Source organism: Podarcis filfolensis, assembly GCF_964270895.1.
Source record: "Podarcis filfolensis genome assembly, chromosome: 5".
Lineage (NCBI taxonomy): Eukaryota > Metazoa > Chordata > Lepidosauria > Squamata > Lacertidae > Podarcis > Podarcis filfolensis.
Genome location: NC_139608.1, coordinates 79,528,392 through 79,545,848, shown reverse-complemented (window position 1 = coordinate 79,545,848; position 17,457 = coordinate 79,528,392). Strand labels below are relative to the sequence as shown.

The following is a 17,457-nucleotide window of genomic DNA, read 5'->3' as shown; positions in this document are numbered from 1 at the left end:
ATGCATTTTTAAATTCTAGTTCATAATATGGTGGTCTATACCAAATGGCAGAATTTCCGAGACTGAAGACCGGCTTTCCCCAACCAGGTAGTCTGTAGGTGCTTTGGACTACAATTCCTTTCTGCATATGACCAGGGATGGCAGGAGTTGTAGTCTGAAACATCTGGAGGGTGTAGAAGGTTGCAGTAGGTCATTAAATAACAGGTTTGGGGGATGGCATCATGAAATTGCAAGCACTGCCCTTGACTTGTGTGTGAATTTCCCTGTATCCTTTCTACCTGCGGAAGCTTCCAACACTGGTTCTCCAAGTGAGTTTATAAGCATACCCAGTTTACTTTAACCTTTGTAGCCTTTGCATCATTACCAAGCCAGATAGAGGGCCTAAGTGTGTACAAGGTAAGGGCATGCACTTTTCTGCATCTCACTCCTATCTCCTTAATCCCTATTCATCCCTTGAGACTGAACCAGCCTTGGTTTATAGATATCACAGGAACGATGCACTTTTCTTTACTGGTAACTGCAATGATATTGGGTGAAATTCAGCATCATGCTTTGATTAACATTCTGTCTGTGCAAGCTTTTCGGCTTGCCACACAGAATGTTCCCCGTTCTCCTGCCCCCATGTGCTGTTCTCAGGATTCTTACCCCTCCAGAGCCAATTTTGGGAGGTGCGGGGTGGGGAATCCCTGTTGTGCACGTGGAAGACTTTAAACAGGTCTTCCACTACTAACAGGGCTTGTTAGGTGAATCCCACCCATTGCAGTCCTTCTCTTATAATATTTACTCCGTTGCGAATTTAAGGATTAATGATAACTACAACAGAAATCCAGATACTCAATCAAAGCAGGAAATAGTTACTGGCCTAGTGTTTGTGATTTATTTAATTACTTATTTATTAAATTTGTATACCATCCTATATACCTTCAGGTCACAGGGCAGTTCACAGGATAAAATCACAATATAAAAGATACAATATAAAAAACATCAAAATAAAAACAAAAGCAACCCAATAACACCCCGTCCAAAAAAAATACAACCCACATTTTAAAAGGGCATTGGATGTGAATCATGTGAATTGGATGTGAAACATGATGTATTTCATGTTATGCCCATGTGTGTGTAGAGAAGAAGCATTATATTATTGCTCAAGAAAATGAACAGTGGTGAGAACCAGATCATTTATATGGTGTAAAGCAGTTGGAATGGTGCAGATTTGCCAGCTGCCAGCTAAGTAGTCCATTTGAGGGTTAAAAAATGAAACAAAACAAACAAAAACCTTAAATCATTATTCATTTTTGGATCAACTTCTACAATTCCAAATTTAACTCTATTGCTGTCGTTATTTAAAGGAGACTATCAATGACACACTCCCCTGCCTGATGAAAATATGTCATAAGCTTAAACATTTCTGGACTTTACACTTTTGTGTGTGCCATTCTCCCCCCCCCCCCCAAAAAAAAATCTGACTGGTCTGAAGTCTCAGCATTCTGTTTTGCATGCACAACTTGTGGTGTATCACTGTCATATGTGTTGGACTACCAGGAGCTCAGTAAACCACCTGAGGTTTTTTCCCCCTGCCTACCATGGTTTGAAAACTAGGGGGAATTGTCCAGTAGCTGGTGGGTTGCATCTTCTCTGGTGTGCAGGGCTGCCAGTTATTGCATATGTATATAATATATTGCTTACTCGTTCAGTATTTTTGGCATCTGATTTATAGCATGTCAGAGCATTGATCCATCTAGCTTAGCACTGTGTGCTCCAGAAGTGGGGGAACCTTTTTCAGCCAGGGGAAAACAATCCCTTCTTGACAACCTAATGATCTGTAGGATGAAAGGGAAGACACCCACAAATAAAAAGCCCATACAGTGTCCTTGGCCACCTTGCAACGATGAGAAAACTCAAAACCCTGCACATAGCAAACTTCTAAAGGAATTCTCAAGTGCCCTGGGAATGAAGCAGAAAAAAAATAGAAGTCTTTTCTCAGAGGAAGAAAACCTTTGAGAAATTGGGAGGACATATTTCAGCATAGAACTAAAACCAGGTAAATATTGAAGTACTGTACAGGGGTTAAATATCCCCCTCACCCCCATAGACAGCAGCTCCATACTTTTGCCTTCTTCCCCCACCCCTGTCCACTTTCCACCAGTCTAGTAACAGATGACATATTTTTTTAAATCACAAGTTGGCAGGAGTACTTCAGTATGTCTCAGGCTGCGGTATAGTCCTGTAATGGGGGGTAATAAGTTACATGCAGTACTCAGCATTTTTAGAGTAGTCTGGTGGAGCACATATTAGCGATCCCAGACTGGGTGTACTTGAAACTTCTCAGCTGAGTTTTCAAACCAGGACACCGTGTGCCCCAAAATGTAGAAAACTGCTGTGACCACCCTTGACTGGCCCTTGAATATATTCACTTGTTTAGGAATCTTTGCAGTTCATTATTCTTAGGCTCTAAGAAACTTAACAATGATGGTTTCACTTCATTGCTAATTCTTCAGGCAGGAAAAAAAAGGTTTTTCTTTTTCTTTTGGATGCTGTGTCATTGTTTCCAAAATGCGGTCAAAAATATGGCAGTGATTTCTAAGACTTATTGAAAATGTTCATGTCTAAGATTGCCTTGAGACTGTCATTTTCAAGAAATTGCACCACAGTGGTAAGTACTGCTCTTTTTTTATGCACCTGCTTTGTCTCTGTCATCATGTGTACTTGTGCAGTTTTGTGAATTGCTATCTCAATCTTCAGGTCTTGATAATTTGTTTGCTCCATGAAGGCGCCCATGTTGGCATATTGTTGAATTATACATAATGTATGTGAAGTGCTTTGAATACCCACAAAGCACTCTGTAAATACCAAGACTTTTACATATGCATTTCCCTTAAGAGCAATGCCTTCAGAACAAAGTGAGCATGTTCTCTTCATGGCCACGTGTCTTCATTGTTGGGTTATAGTTGCTGTTGAATCATTCTGCAACACTTAAAGGAAAATCACTCTGGGCAGTAAATCATTAGAGTAGGTTAGTAGCTGGCCGCAGTAATGCTGCATCGCCTCTTTTCGGTACATTTCTTTTTTTCTTTTTTTAAGGCAGTTAGTCTGCAGTTTATAAGATGAGGAAATAGCATTGACTAAACTTTTTCTGGCAAGCCAACAGAAGACTTTTTTTGGTCAGAACTGAGCAACTATGGCAACCAATGACTAAATCTTCCCCTCTTAATATTTTGTTCCCTTTGGTGGTTTCAGTATCTTGTATATCTGCTCACTTCATAAAAATTGTTGCCCGGCTAGCTTGCATCAACAAATGAAGTAGTTTTCCAGACAAATTCAACTGCTTCACTTGATATTCTTGCCTTGTTACTTTTTTAAAAAAAATGAATTTTAAATAAGAGTTGTTCAGCACTGGAACAGCTACAATTTTATGTTTCTATTCTTAAAAGCACTTTTAGGGGTTAATCACAAATGTTTAACTCTTAAGAACTGTGCGCATTACAAACACACATCACAACGGCAAGTAACAGTAACCTAAAGCATATTTCTTTAAAAAAATCAAAATTGGAATCTTTATCAGAATATTTAGGTTTTCAAATTTTCAGTAAGCAGACAGTTGCAGTTGTTAAAATACCCATGCACAATTAAAATTATTATCACTTAACTGTGACTCTGTCTAATGATATGGAGAAACTGAATTCAGGTTAAACCATGAGATCTCAACAGAATTTGGGTTTGAAGTTCTTTGGAAGTTGTAACTGTAAATGCAGTGGTGCCAGTATGTATAACACGATAGCAGCAGGTAGGCTAACCTGTGTCCACTCAAACTACTCAACAAGAAAAAAACAACACCTCTGAGAATTTGGCTAGATGCACCCAGACTCTATTCAAGAGTGAATTGCTATGGATTTTCCCCATTACCACCAGCAGAATGCAATATTACTGATTTTTGAACTTATAATCAGGTTTTAGTCAAATAATTTGTTTCACTCAGCCACAGAATAAAGTTATTGTTTCTAATTTCCCATTACAACACCTGAGATTCCCAGCCATTTCACAATAATGGCTAGTGGCATTCTTTAAGTCATATGATAAAGCGAGAAAATTGCGGAGTACACTCTATGCCCATCCAAAAATGCCTCATTTTTTTTTTAAAAAAAGCAAAACAAAACACTGAAGAAATGAGAATAATCAGCAAGGGGGAGGATGACAGGAATCATTTGAGCTGTGGAAAGGCCTCAGTAATTCCAGTAGTACAGGCAGAACTTGTGGCAAAACATAGACTGCCACTTGAGCTGTCGAGCAAACATTGGGATGAGGTATTTGTGCTTTTCCCTGTTAGCTACTAAACCAGATAAAATGAGTGCAATGTATGATGGAAATAATCATGGATAGGGAAGAGTTATTGCTGCTGTTAGTTTTTCCAAAACTCATTTCCCTGTGTAGTTGTATCCTTCATGGAAAAATAGCCTAGGGATTAGTCAGTGAACCACTCTGTTGCAAAGAGTGTTGGGTGATGTTTTTGGTTTTTTCCAGAAATGTTTGCAATCTCTCTGGCAAATTTGTTTATAAACTCTTGGGTTTAAAATATTTTAAGAGTTCATTGCTCACTTGGACCCATTCAGTTTTAACAGCCATTTAGCATTGCCATTTCCCCCTGATGAATACTCTTGATTACCAAGACTACCATATTACTTGGTATGGGTTCAAAAATGATATACCAGTTGATAAGTTTGCAGCTTGCCTGGTTGAAGCCGGAAACCATTACATCCAGAAAATGTATCAGTTTTATTTTATTTGATGATTCAGCCATTCTATCACAACAAGTTTACTGTACAAGGAGTTTGATATAAATATTGCAGTTGTTAACCTTGAGAAATAAACATGGAAATAAATGGACTGCTGATAGTTTTCAATGCATACCAGTAGTCTTTTGCCTGCTTTTAAATTTCCAATGTGTTTTGAGCAGGGCCGTCTTTACCCGGGGGTGCAAGGGGTGTGGGGCACCCGGGCGCTGAATTCTGGGGGGTGCCAGGCTCCCACCACAGAAGCCGCCTATATAATAATAATAATAACAATAATAATAATAATTTATTATTTATACCCCGCCCATCTGGCTGAGTTTCCCCAGCAACTCTGGGCAGCTTCCAATCAAGTGTTAAAAACAATACAGCATTAAATATTAAAAACTTCCCTAAACAGGGCTGCCTTCAGATGTCTTTTAAAAAGAAGATAGCTGCTTATTTCCTTCACATCTGAAGGAAGGGCGTTCCACAGGGTGGGCACCACTACCGAGAAGGCCCTCTGTCTGGTTCCCTGTAACCTCACTTCTCGCAATGAGGGAACCGCCAGAAGGCCCTTGGTGCTGGATCTCAGTGTCCGGGCTGAACGATGGGGGTGGAGACGTTCCTTCAGGTTTTCAGGACCTAAGTGTATTGTATTGAGCTGCTATGCGGCAGCAGGGTCAGCGACACCTTTGACACAACTGATCTCGCGCTGCCTGCCTGGCAGCAGCAGGCAGACAGACAGGCGGCGCGAGATCAGTCATGTCAAAGGTGCCGCTGACCCCGAGTGAAACTCGTATATGCGCGCTTGCAAGGGCCGTCCCAGCTCCTCTAGAAATAAGGGTGCTCTCACAATGAAAGGCTGCCCAAGATGGCTCTCCCACACATGCGCACAATGCCCGCCCGTCTCATCTTTCAGACACCTTCCTACGACCGTAAGCACATGCACATTGATAGCATTGTACATATTCTACAGGAAACTGGAGATACACATTTAAAATTTGTCCATTCAGATTATGTAGAAAAATTAATGTTCCTTAAATGTCAGTGAATGAATTAGCATAGTATATTGCAGCAGAACCGAGCATACATTGTGGAGGGAAATTGTGGCCATTTTTAATTAGGCGGTCTTGGCAATTGCACAAGTTATTTGTGTTTGGGGCAGGCTGATAAGTTTCTAAGAAAGATTAGGAGCAGAAACAAAGTCTTCATACTGTTAGAATAGCTGATTTGAGTCTGTTAGTGAAAGGAACACATAACGGACTCTTAAGATGAACCCCGGTTCAGGTGATGTCAGTAAATAATGAGTTTTGCCAAACTGCAAGCTCAGACATTGGAGCAGTTTCTGGATTTTTCTTCACAAATGCCATTTCAGCATAAAAGCAAGAGATAGAAATCCAGAAGTTACTTTTTCAGAAACATCTGTTAAGAGGTCTGAATGCAGCCTATTTTCAGACTCTTAAATTATTTTTGGTAGGGGCATGGTGACCTAGTCCTCAGTGGACTGAGTAGCTGAGCAGAGCTTTGACATCATTAGTCTTGACGGGATCTGTAAAAATCCACCAGTAGGACTGGTGATTAATTCTCTAGCAGCTATGCATGATAACTCTGTTTGCTCATAGAGAATTATAATCTTCTCACAATCTCTGCACACTCTGAAGGTGTTTGTGCCCACCTTCAACCCTATGCTATGCATATTTACTTGACAGCTGTGCGTTGGACTTCTGTGGGACTTGCTGTATTTTTCGCCCTATAGGACGCACTTTTTCCCCTCCAAAAATGAAGGGGAAATGTGTGTGCATCCTATGGGGCGAATGCAGGCTTTTGCTGAAGTCTGGAGAGCAAGAGGGGTTGGTGTGCACCGACCCCTCTCGCTCTCCAGGCTTCGCGCAGCTCTCTGCAAGCCATGGGAGCCAGCGCCGGGCTCCCACTGTTTACGGAGAGTTGCCTGCATGCTGAAGCCTGGGCACGCTGAGCTCAGCGTGCCCAGGCTTTGAGCTTCGCACAGCTCTCCACAAGCCGTGGGAGCCCGGTGCCGGGCTCCCACAGCTTGTGGAGAGTTGCCTGTTCTGGGGGCTGGGGTCGGGGGAAGCTCGGGCTTCCCCCGCCCCAGCCCCGCACCTGGGGAAAAATAATCCCCCCCCTTTATTTCCCCCCCAAAAAACTAGGTGCGCCTTATGGGGCGGTGCGTCCTATAGGGCGAAAAATACGGTAGTCCAGGGGATACTTGTATAGTATTGCAGCCTTCAGGTATCTTAACACTTTCAAACGACCAGTACAGAAAGACAGGTGTTGTCTTTATCCTTATTCCTTTTGATTTTTTAATCATTAATGTCATACCTTGGGTTAAATATGCTTCAGGTTGAGCACTTTCGGGTTGCGCTCCACGGCGACCCGGAAGTAACGGAATGCGTTACTTCCGGGTTTCGACGCTTGCGCATGTGCAGACAGTCAAAATGACGTCACGCGCATGCGCGGAAGTGGCAAATCGCGACGCGCAGGTTGTGTTTGCTTCAGGATGCGAACGGGGATCCGGAATGGATCCCATTCGTATCCAGAGGTACCACTGTATAGTGTTGGCCGCATTATTGTTATATGTTTACTATTAACTAGAAATTGTGTGTGTGTAGAGGGGTGTTAAGTGGAATGTAAGTTGAGCAGTAGGCCTGGGCGATGTATTGATACATTGCCTGGAAACCTGTTTAAAGTTAAAATTGCAAGAACGATTCCAGAATTTTGGAGCAGAAATCCCCGTGTTTGTGTTTGCAGTGTCACACGGTGCCCCGGCTGAAGTGCTCCACTCAGAACGACACTACCTGCCTGGCCTTGTTGCCAGGAAGCAGCAGGAGCTGTGCACAGTGACGCTGATCATCTGCATGGCCGGCAGCTGCCTCCTACCTCCTTGCCTCCTTTCCAACATTGTAATATATCGGGATATCACAAGTTTTAGCTGGCGATATATTATGATATATTCCGAAAGCAAATTTTCCTAGCCCTGTCAAACAGTTAATGTGCATGACAGCTAGTCATTGCGCACATTCACTTGGCTTCATGGAGAATGTGCATATAATGCTTCCATGAAGAGGGAATAGTGCACATTTCCTGGTCAATATGCATAATCTTCAACAGGCCTTGGAGAATGTGTACATATTGACTGCTTGCGTGTTTCCCACAGGCATTTGGTTAGTCACTGTGAGAACAGGATGCTGGACTGAATGGGCCGTTGACCTGACCTAGCATTATTCTTATTAGGTTTTTTCCCCTTCTTGCTTTTATTGTGTATTTTGTGTTTTTATCTTGTATTTTTAATTTGTGAACTGCGCTGAACTCTGTGGATGTAGGGTGGTATACAATAAATAAATAAAATAAAATAAAACCTTTTTTCTTCCAGTAGTTCCCTGGAAAATATTTGGTAAAACTGTCATCCTAGCTTCGCCGCTGATAAATACGATATAGATTTTAGAGAGGCTGTTTTTGCACAGCTCTATGAAAAACTGTTCCCTTAAACTTACCCTTTTGATCCTTTCCAGTTCAGCAAATATTTAACTCAAATTTTTCACTTTGAGCAGCATTTATAAAAATTTCTGCAAATGACAATAGTGTTTGTTTTAATTAGATCTACCACAGTTCATTTTCTATCAAGGCAACTGATGGAGAGAAAATTATTTACCTCCTGTAATAGGCATTTTTTGAGTCCAGCTATGGAAATAGTTTGCTACTATTTGGTTTCTGTAATGCATATTTGCTCTTTGGAGGCAATACAAGTTTATTGTCAGTGTTTGCCAAATTTGTCATTCTTTAGTGCAGGACTTCTAAATGCTGGCAGATTACATTAAGGATATGGGAACTATTTAGAGGAAAAAAATGATAATGCTTTCTAGTACTTGTTCCTTTGCACCTTCTGCTTCTCCCTCCCCCCCAAAAAACCCTGGATGAATTGTGTACACTTAGCCTTTGATAAGCCTAAAGAAGTAGCATCTTTTTTCTTTTTCAAAGAGAAATTGGGAATGGTCATTTCAATTGCTAAATCAAAGATTACCAACGAATACTTTTATAAAAACTGTATTTGGTAGTAATTATAATGAAAGCTTTCTTGAGAGCCTGATGTTGCCAAGAAGCAGGTTAGACTTAAACGAGTACAAATTTGTTCTATGAAAGTCAGCCAGCTGATTTTAAAGTATTGATCTTCTTGAAGAAGGATCAGTCGCAGCTTAACACAGTCAAGCCAAGTCATCTGCTGCTTAGTGTAGGACTTGACCTACTAAGCATCTTAATCTGTCAATAAAATTCTACAATAGATAATGAAGGCAGGAGTCTGATTTTCATTTTGAACATTGGTTACTGCAGTCTCTCTCTCTCTCTCTCTCTCTCTCTCTCTCTCTCTCTCTCTCTCTCTCTCTGCCCCCTCTCCCTGCAAGAGTGCAATTTACAACTTGGCTAGCATTTTGAGAATAAGAGACACACTTGGGTTGGTGCTTTTGTTGCAGAAATGGTTAAGGAACTGCCTTGTAGAATCAGATCATTGTTCCATCTGCTGTGACTCGCAGCAGCTTGTCTAGCATTTGGCTAAGGTCTTTTCCTCATCTTGGTACTTGAAATACTTTAAGTGGAATTACAAGGGGTTGAATCTGGGTTTTATATATGAGAAGATTGTGCTCTGGAGTTCCTTTCACATTTTCAATCTTGACAGCTGAGTTTGTTTGTTTTTCTACATAATAATGTACCTGGCTGAGCACCATCCTGAATATTGACACTCTCCTCACAATGTATAGTAATTCCTGAAGCAGTGGAATTTGTCACCGAGTTTAAAGTCTGTGACTGAATCAGTTCCTCCTGTAAATTGTTCCTAAGGTTATTACCGCACTGAGAGAGACAAAGGGACACAATATGAACTGTTCTACAAGAAGGCAGATGATATGGAATACAGGCATATCACACTGTTTCGTCCATTTGGGCCCCTAATGAAAGTGAAGAGTGAAACTGTTGACATCTCCAGGTCAATAATAAACATTATTGTTCCCCTTGCTGGAAGGACAGAGGTTTTTGCACAGTTCATGCAAAACTTCAGGTAAGTGCTTCAGAAACTAGGCCCTATACCAATCCTATGTAGTCATTTTCTACAGTAGAAGACAAATACAGTGAATCTTCCAATCAACTATAACGCGTAGTGGTATTGTAGAACGCTTGTAGTTCCAGTTTGGAGAAGCATCTTCTCAATTTAAAATCTGAGATGCTTTTTTGCCTCTGAAATATAGGCTAGTGTGCAAAATGTGACCATAGATTGCTGGAGCATTTGGTACCTGATGTGCTATGGATTAAACACTAGCCACATCTCAAGAAGCAGTAATGGGAAGAAGGCACAAAGGATGAATGAACTGCAGCCGTTTGTCATTCATTTATAATGGACATCACACCTGTAAGCCTGTGGTATTCCCGACAGTGCAGTGACTTAGTGATTAATTTGGTCAGATTGGTTTCTAGGATGCAATAGGTAAATGTATTTGTAAATAGACCAAATCCAGTATGCAATATTTGCTATTTTAAATTACAAAACCCCTTGTTAAGCTATTGCAACACCAAATACTTGTTTTGCTTCTCCAGGGAAGTGTGCATTAACCAGGACAAGCGGATTCACCTCACAGTTGTATATTTTGGACATGAGGGGCTTTCTGACGTCAAGAGCATCTTAGAATCAGTTGCTAGGTGAGTTGAAAAAGTTTGAACTTTTGATTATGTAAAAAAGCAGCAATTAGCTGTTTAAATTTGTCTTAATGAGGTGCTAGTATTCCCCCAGATAAGGCAATGGGTTTTGATGACTGGCTGGGGTTAGTAGAAAACCTTCAGAGAAGCCCATGCAATATTATCACTTTGCATTTTAGTGAGTGAGTAGCAAAGTTTTTATTTTTCTGAATTTATTTTTTAGCAAAATCAATATTCTACTGTTCCTTTATGAGAAAACACATTGTAACAAACCACAACAAACACAAATCAATGCAAAAACCCCACATAAGAATAAACAGCCTTTGTTTAAAAAAGCAACAACCAGAGGGGGAAAAGACCCCAAACTTAGCAGCAGCAGAAATAGTAGAATCAGCCATTACCAAAAGCTTCCCAAAACAGCTGTTTCTTTATTTCATATAGCTGTATACTGCTTAATACCAGAGCAGTCTCTAAGCAGTTTCTAAAAAGATGTCACTGCTGGTAGTGTTGAGGCCAGGTTGGCATTTCCGGGGGAAACTGTTCACAATGACTGTCTTGGGGACATCTTTGTTCTCTATATTTGCTGAATTCATGTAACTATTAGATAGCTTTTTTGAACAAAAATCTGTGGTAGCTCTAAGATTTGCTGATGTGGCAATTTTTTCTAAAGCATAAAAATATCCTATGTCAGTAGGAGATTTTAAATGACAAAATAGAGGATGCTGATAAGTGTTTATGGTTCTGTGTTCGAAATACATCTACATTGGTAAACTGGGGGGGGTTGGGGGGGAGTGGTAATTTACAGCATACTTATTGCAGGCAAGGTGTTTCAAGTTTTTCTTGAAACTATTTAATTTAGTGGTAGAAGTAAAATCTTGCTACCATTTCTGTTTCATATCTTGGAGAAACTCTTTTTACCTGGAGCAGAATATAGAAACTAAAGATAAAACTGTATTGACTTGCAAAGAAGGCATCAAGAGTTCTAGTGCCACTACAGATAACACTCTAATTTGTCACCTAGTTGTCCTTGCTTCTGACAGAATCCAACAGAAACATATCCAAATTGGCAGCATCCATAAGTTCAAAACCTATTCCATAAAAGAGATTGAGCCCAGGCTGTGTATGAAGCATAGTTTGCCAAGCTGAAGCTGACTTGTCATGAACTGAACATCAGTTTTAATATCACTCTTTTCCTATGTCCCCACTCCTCTTTTTTTTCTTTCTTAGAGAGGCTAACTTTCATAATTACACCCTGGTTTCTTTGAATGAGGAATTCAATCGTGGTCGGGGACTAGATGTGGGTGCCAGAGCCTGGGAAAAAGGCGAGGTCTTGATGTTCTTCTGCGATGTTGATATTTATTTCACAGCCGAGTTCTTAAATAGCTGCCGCTTGAATGCTGAGCCAGGTATGTTCACACTAGGTTCCTAAAGTCAGCAGAGGCAGCTAAGGCTTCTGGAAAGTGGGAGGGTTGCAAGTCCCACCAGCTCTACTCAATACTGCTTCTCAGTGCTCTTCCCATAGAAGTGTCTGCTATCATCCATGATAGTTAAATGGAATGAAATGGCTCAGAGGCAGGATTCCTCCACATACCAGATCCTGGGGACAAATAGGAATGCTGTCTCTATGCATCACATAACACTGGGATAGGTGTGGGCAGATAATTTGTTAGGGACTGGAAACTTGAGTATAAAACAAAGATGGGAACTGAGCTTCAAATAATGGAGTGGCATAGGCCACCTGGTAGAGCATTCAGCGCTGCATGCAGAAGACCCCCAAGTTCAACTCACAACATCTTCCATTAGCACTGGAATGTCTCCTGTCCGAAACCAGAAAGCTGCTGCCACTCACGTAAACAGTTATGAGCTAGATGGACCAATGTTCTCACTTGGATTAAGCAGTTTTCTATGTTCCTGTCACCTATCTTCTCTTGCCCAGCACCCCCACAGGCAGGGGACAACCCCACTGTGCATTTTTAAACTGGCACTGGCACCTCTTCATTAGATCCGATGCTGGTGGTGCTGTGGGTTAAACCACAGAGCCTAGGACTTGCCGATCAGAAGGTCAGCAGTTCGAATCCCCGTGACGGGGTGAGCTCCCATTGCCTGGTCCCTGCTCCTGCCAACTTAGCAGTTCAAAAGCACATCAAAGTGCAAGTAGATAAATAGGTACCGCTCCAGTGGGCAGGTAAACGGTGTTTCTGTGTGCTGCTTTGGTTCGCCAGAAGTGGCTTAGTCATGCTGGCCACATGACCCGGAAGCTGTACGCTGGCTCCCTCGGCCAATAAAGCGAGATGAGTGCCGCAACCCCAGAGTCAGCCACGACTGGACCTAATGGTCAGGGGTCCCTTTACCTTTAATAAAAGAATTAAATCTTGGTCTCCCCAAGATGTGACACTCTAATCACTATCCAACACCCTTGGCAAGAGCCACATCTGGAATTGGGCCAAAATTTACAGCAATGGCAAAGACTATACCTTTTATTTTAGAGGAATGTTGAGGTTAGGAGTCATTTGTCTTTCCCATACTGGTGCTTGACCCTTTTTGAAAGTTTTATTTATAGTTACCTTCATCAGAATGATCTCCTCCAGTCAGGAATAATTTGAACACTGTTGCTTTTAACTCCTCAGGTTATTTGATGCTCTCGTTCCAGACCCAAATATAATATTTGGCTGTGCATGCTTGGTTCCATTCCCCCTTTGTGCTGTGATTGATGCGTAACATGGGTTTTTTGAGCAAAAGTCTTAAGAGTTAGACTTTTTTTTCTTTTCTTTTGCTTGTTAGATGGATTACTGTTTAATAAAAAAATAGAGGAAATGTGCAGCTGCTTTTTTCTGCCCAAAGATGTCCCATAAGGAGTAACAAATCTCTCTGTCTCTGTAGGGAAGAAAGTTTTCTATCCTGTGGTATTCAGCCTTTATAATCCTGCCATTGTCTATGCTAATCAAGATGTGCCACCCCCTGTGGAGCAGCAGTTGGTAAGTGACTGGAGTTTAAAGAAGCTTAAAAACCTTGTTCTCCATATTAACCGTAGCAGCTTCAATGCAGTGTTTGATGGAAGAACTGTTTATCGTGGAAAGTAGGTCCTTTAAATTTAGCTCTGTTGAGCCTTCTCCATTAAGCAGAGAGGACAAGAGTCAGATCAAAAGAAAAAGAAATTTGAAATATTTAAAACGCTGCATGGGATGATGAAAACTTAAAAATTCAACACTCACTGAAACATAAAACAAATGTGTAAATGAGCACATTCATTTACATGCCAAGGAGCATGTAAATCATTAAATGCTAGGTAGGGGAAATTCAAATGTGAAATAAATAGAGCGAATAAAGATTTCAGTAATTTACTCAAGAACAATCAACTTAGAAGAATTTGGAAATAAAAATAATTAACCAAACAGATTAATTAATTAATTAATTAATTAACCAAACAGTAAGCCTTAAATTGCATACTCCTTAAATGTTCCATAGTCCCAAAAGCTTCCTAAATTCCCAACTATTCATCCGGTTAACCTAAAGATAAAAAAATGTAGAAGGAAGATTATAGCTTTATCCACATATAGACTGGTGTTAATGCCAGTTATCCTCTTCATCTTCTTCTTCTTCATCATCATCATAAAATTTTATTCGTATCTCTCCCTCCCCGGCCAAAGCCGAGCTCAGACCATCTAACAAGTAAAAATAGCACAGTGTACAAAAAATCACACAGTCAATTAATTCAAATACATTCTAAAATCAATTCAGAATCAAATTAATAGCAACCATTGGGCTGGAGTTCTATGGGGATTACAGAAAGAGAGGGGGGGTCAGACTGTGCCTTGGCCAAAGGCCTGGCAGAACCGCTCTGTCTTGCAGGCCTTGCGGAAAGATGTCAAGTCCCACAGGGCCCTAGTCTCTTGTGACAGAGCGTTCCACCAGATTGGGGCCACGGCCAAAAAAGCCCTGGCTCTGGTCGAGGCCTCCCTGTGGCCCGGGATCTCCAAGATGTTTTTATTTGAAGACCGTAAGGTCCTCCGTGGGACATACCAGGAGAGGCGGTCCCGTAGGTACGAGGGTCCTAGGCCATATAGGGCTTTAAAGGTTAAAACCAGCACCTTAAACCTGATCCTGTACTCCAGTTTACCCCATACTCTTCAGTAAAAATGACAATAATTCAGCATCTACGAATGATGCACACAAACATCTTGCAAAACTTGCAGAATTTTGTGTTCAGTTTTTTTTAAAAAAGTATCAGAGAGTCAGTGGTCAAAGGTGAACGATTCTACCACACCATTTGCAGAAGAATAAAATGGCATGTTCCTAATGATACATGGTGTTTGCTTCATTAAAGAAGAAAACTGAGAAACATTAGATGAGGGCAAAACTGGAAATCTGTTACTAAGTAATGTGTAGCATACTGGCTGGAGTACGAGGTAGGCTAAGATCCTATTCATGCTGCATGTAAAGCTATAAAGTAAGGAGCCTCCACAGCTGAAGGCCTGTGTGGCCAAGGAAGCCTGCTAAAGCTGGGGATCACACAGGAAGTTCATAGAAGGCCAAGGAGATAGAAGAAGAGGAATTGCAGTGTGTGTTTCTTTACACAGGGTGATTTGATTACTTTGCACTGACTTCTGCCTGCCAAATGTGCCTATGGAAGTGCCACCAGCAGCATCCCCGAAGCATACAGCCTTCAAACTGAGCTTTGTGGGGCTGAGCCAACCCTGGATCCATTAAATCCTGTGTTTTCCCTGCTGCTGCATCAGGTGTGATCTGGGCCCAACCAGTGCACCAGCTCCAAGCTGGCATTGCAGTCATTCTGCCACTGCTTCTTCATGAAGCCAGGCTGTGGGTGGGGCGAGTTAGGATTGCTTCCTTAGTCTCACTTCAACTTGAGCTTGATGGGACAACAAACATGGAAATCCCAGCGAAAACACATTCAGGGCACATTACGACTGTATGTTGTTATAGAGAAGCGGGTAGTCTACATGCCATTTTTGGAAATAAACTCATGTTGCCTGTTATGCCTAGTTTTGCCTTGATGCCATTGTTTCAAAATTGGCACTGCAAATTTTTGTATGATTTCACTAACACATGCATTTTATGGACACTTTACCCCAGTGTATGCATTTTTGTACATGCTACTTTGCTAGACAACTGCAAAATTTAATGGACAGCTGTGCTTCGGTTCTCAGATTGTTTTGGAAACTGCCAATTAGGTACCTTTAAATGCAAATCGAATTGAAATTCTCCCCCATCCCTAGTGGGTGGTGAGTGAATTGTTTACTGGGATAATTAATTTCAGATCCTGTTTCTTCTCGAAATGCCTAAATATGCATACTTTTTATAATTGTAGGTGCACAAAAAGGATTCTGGTTTTTGGAGGGATTTTGGTTTTGGAATGACTTGTCAGTATCGAACAGATTTCCTGGCTGTCGGTAAGATGCTTTGCTTTATGATTTTTGTCTTGGATTTTGTCAGATATCCTCTGTTTACTGATTGACATGGGAATGTTGCTTCTTGCTGGATATTCTGCACCAATACCCAGCTCAAGTGACTCTTGCTCTCACTAAGGAAGAGAAATGATTTCTTCCAGGAAACTATTACTTTACATTATTTCTGTTGGGCCTTTCAGTCTAAAGACACTCAGGGCATACTTAATTAAATCATGGTTCTTGAACTTTGTAGGGGAAAAAATGTGTGAGTTATTCACCCATGCGGTTTCTTACTTGAGCATTTAAAAAGCTAGCACAAGCCTCACAGCTTAGTTTTGTCTATATATGTTGGCACCACCTTGTGGCTTAACTGAGTTTTGATATTGTATAATAGCTTTATGTCTTATTTTAGTACAATATTAATGCTGCTTTTAAAAAATGCAGTAGCACTGCATCAATATTTTTTTTGGTCTTGCCTCTCTTCATATTTTTAATTAAGGCAAATTACTGTTTACTTCCTGTTTGTCTGTGGGCAGCCCAAGCCTAAGTATGTGTGACTCTGCTCCAGCTTCTAGATTTCTTTGTTCCCTGTCAATGAAAGATGAGAGTGTCCATAGTGCCATAGGATTAGGTTATCTAAAGAAGAGGAGCAATTGCTAGGGAAGGGATAACTGGAGGAGACAAATAAAGCCAATTCAGTGGAACAAGAGTTTGGGTAGGGAGATCAGAAACAATTCCAAAGAAAAAGAGAAAGGAATGACCACTTTTGCTATAGAATTCATCAGTCTTGGTAATTTTGTGTGTTCCCACTGATTGTTGTTTGGCTTTGGGGCCTTAACTAACTCTTGTTAATTTTTAAAGGAAACTTTTTATTACAAAATTTGATTATTGCTGACAAGAATTGCTCTTTTGCTGTGTCCATATTACACATTTTTTTGCTTTTAAACAGTTCATGTTTTTCTATAATCTGGACTTCTCAGTTTATTACTTGCATTTTGTTGTACACCTGTGCTAATTATTTTAGTATTTTTTCTGCCAGAAAGGGTGCATTTTATGCTACTTGTGTTCTTTGTGAAGTATTGTGTTTAATACTGAATTTTATTCTTTTAATGCTTTTAATAAAATAAATTGCATATGATATGATAAATTGCAATGACTAATATTTCTTTGCTTTATTGCTTGCTTTAACTGCAGTTGAGAGTAGAGGAGATTGTTGAATGGGAAAGTGTATGTATAAATGGCAGTGCTTTCTTGTAAAAAATGCACAAATGTGTGTGTGTTCGTAGCTTCCCTTAATGAATCTGTTTTTTTTTAAGTTTTTTTATTCAAAATTAAAACAAGACATATTATCCAAAAATATATCATCCTTGTTTCCTCCCCATTTTTCCTCCCTCCCTCCCCCACAAACCCCCCCCCGCCCCCACCCCCCGACTTCCCTCAGTTCCAGTCTTTGGTTTCTCTGAGACTTCTGTTTTCTGCATGTTACAAAGTTGTATAGATCCTCAAACTATTTAGCTGATTATTATCAATAAAAAGTTTGTGAATGCCTATTCAAAACCTGCCAAGGAGTCCCTTAATGAATCTGG

The 17,457-nt window shown here is 40.7% G+C and overlaps 1 protein-coding gene and 1 long non-coding RNA gene across 5 annotated transcripts in view; one reads left to right on the top strand and one right to left on the bottom strand.

Annotated features, from left to right (window-relative positions):
- CSGALNACT2 (chondroitin sulfate N-acetylgalactosaminyltransferase 2) overlaps positions 1–17,457 on the top strand; it is a 33,732-nt gene that overhangs the window by 13,749 nt on the left and 2,526 nt on the right. For all 4 annotated transcript variants that reach the window (XM_083614779.1, XM_083614781.1, XM_083614778.1 and 1 more), the window contains 5 exons: positions 9,618–9,834; positions 10,368–10,469; positions 11,694–11,872; positions 13,347–13,441; positions 15,793–15,874. In XM_083614779.1, the coding sequence (XP_083470905.1) occupies positions 9,618–9,834; positions 10,368–10,469; positions 11,694–11,872; positions 13,347–13,441; positions 15,793–15,874 (675 nt within the window). The remainder of the gene's footprint in view (positions 1–9,617; positions 9,835–10,367; positions 10,470–11,693; positions 11,873–13,346; positions 13,442–15,792; positions 15,875–17,457) is intronic.
- LOC310763057 lies at positions 3,364–6,099 on the bottom strand. Its single transcript, XR_014548439.1, has 2 exons — positions 5,409–6,099; positions 3,364–5,037 (listed from the first exon to the last, which is right to left on the bottom strand). It is a non-coding gene; the product is annotated as an uncharacterized lncRNA (long non-coding RNA).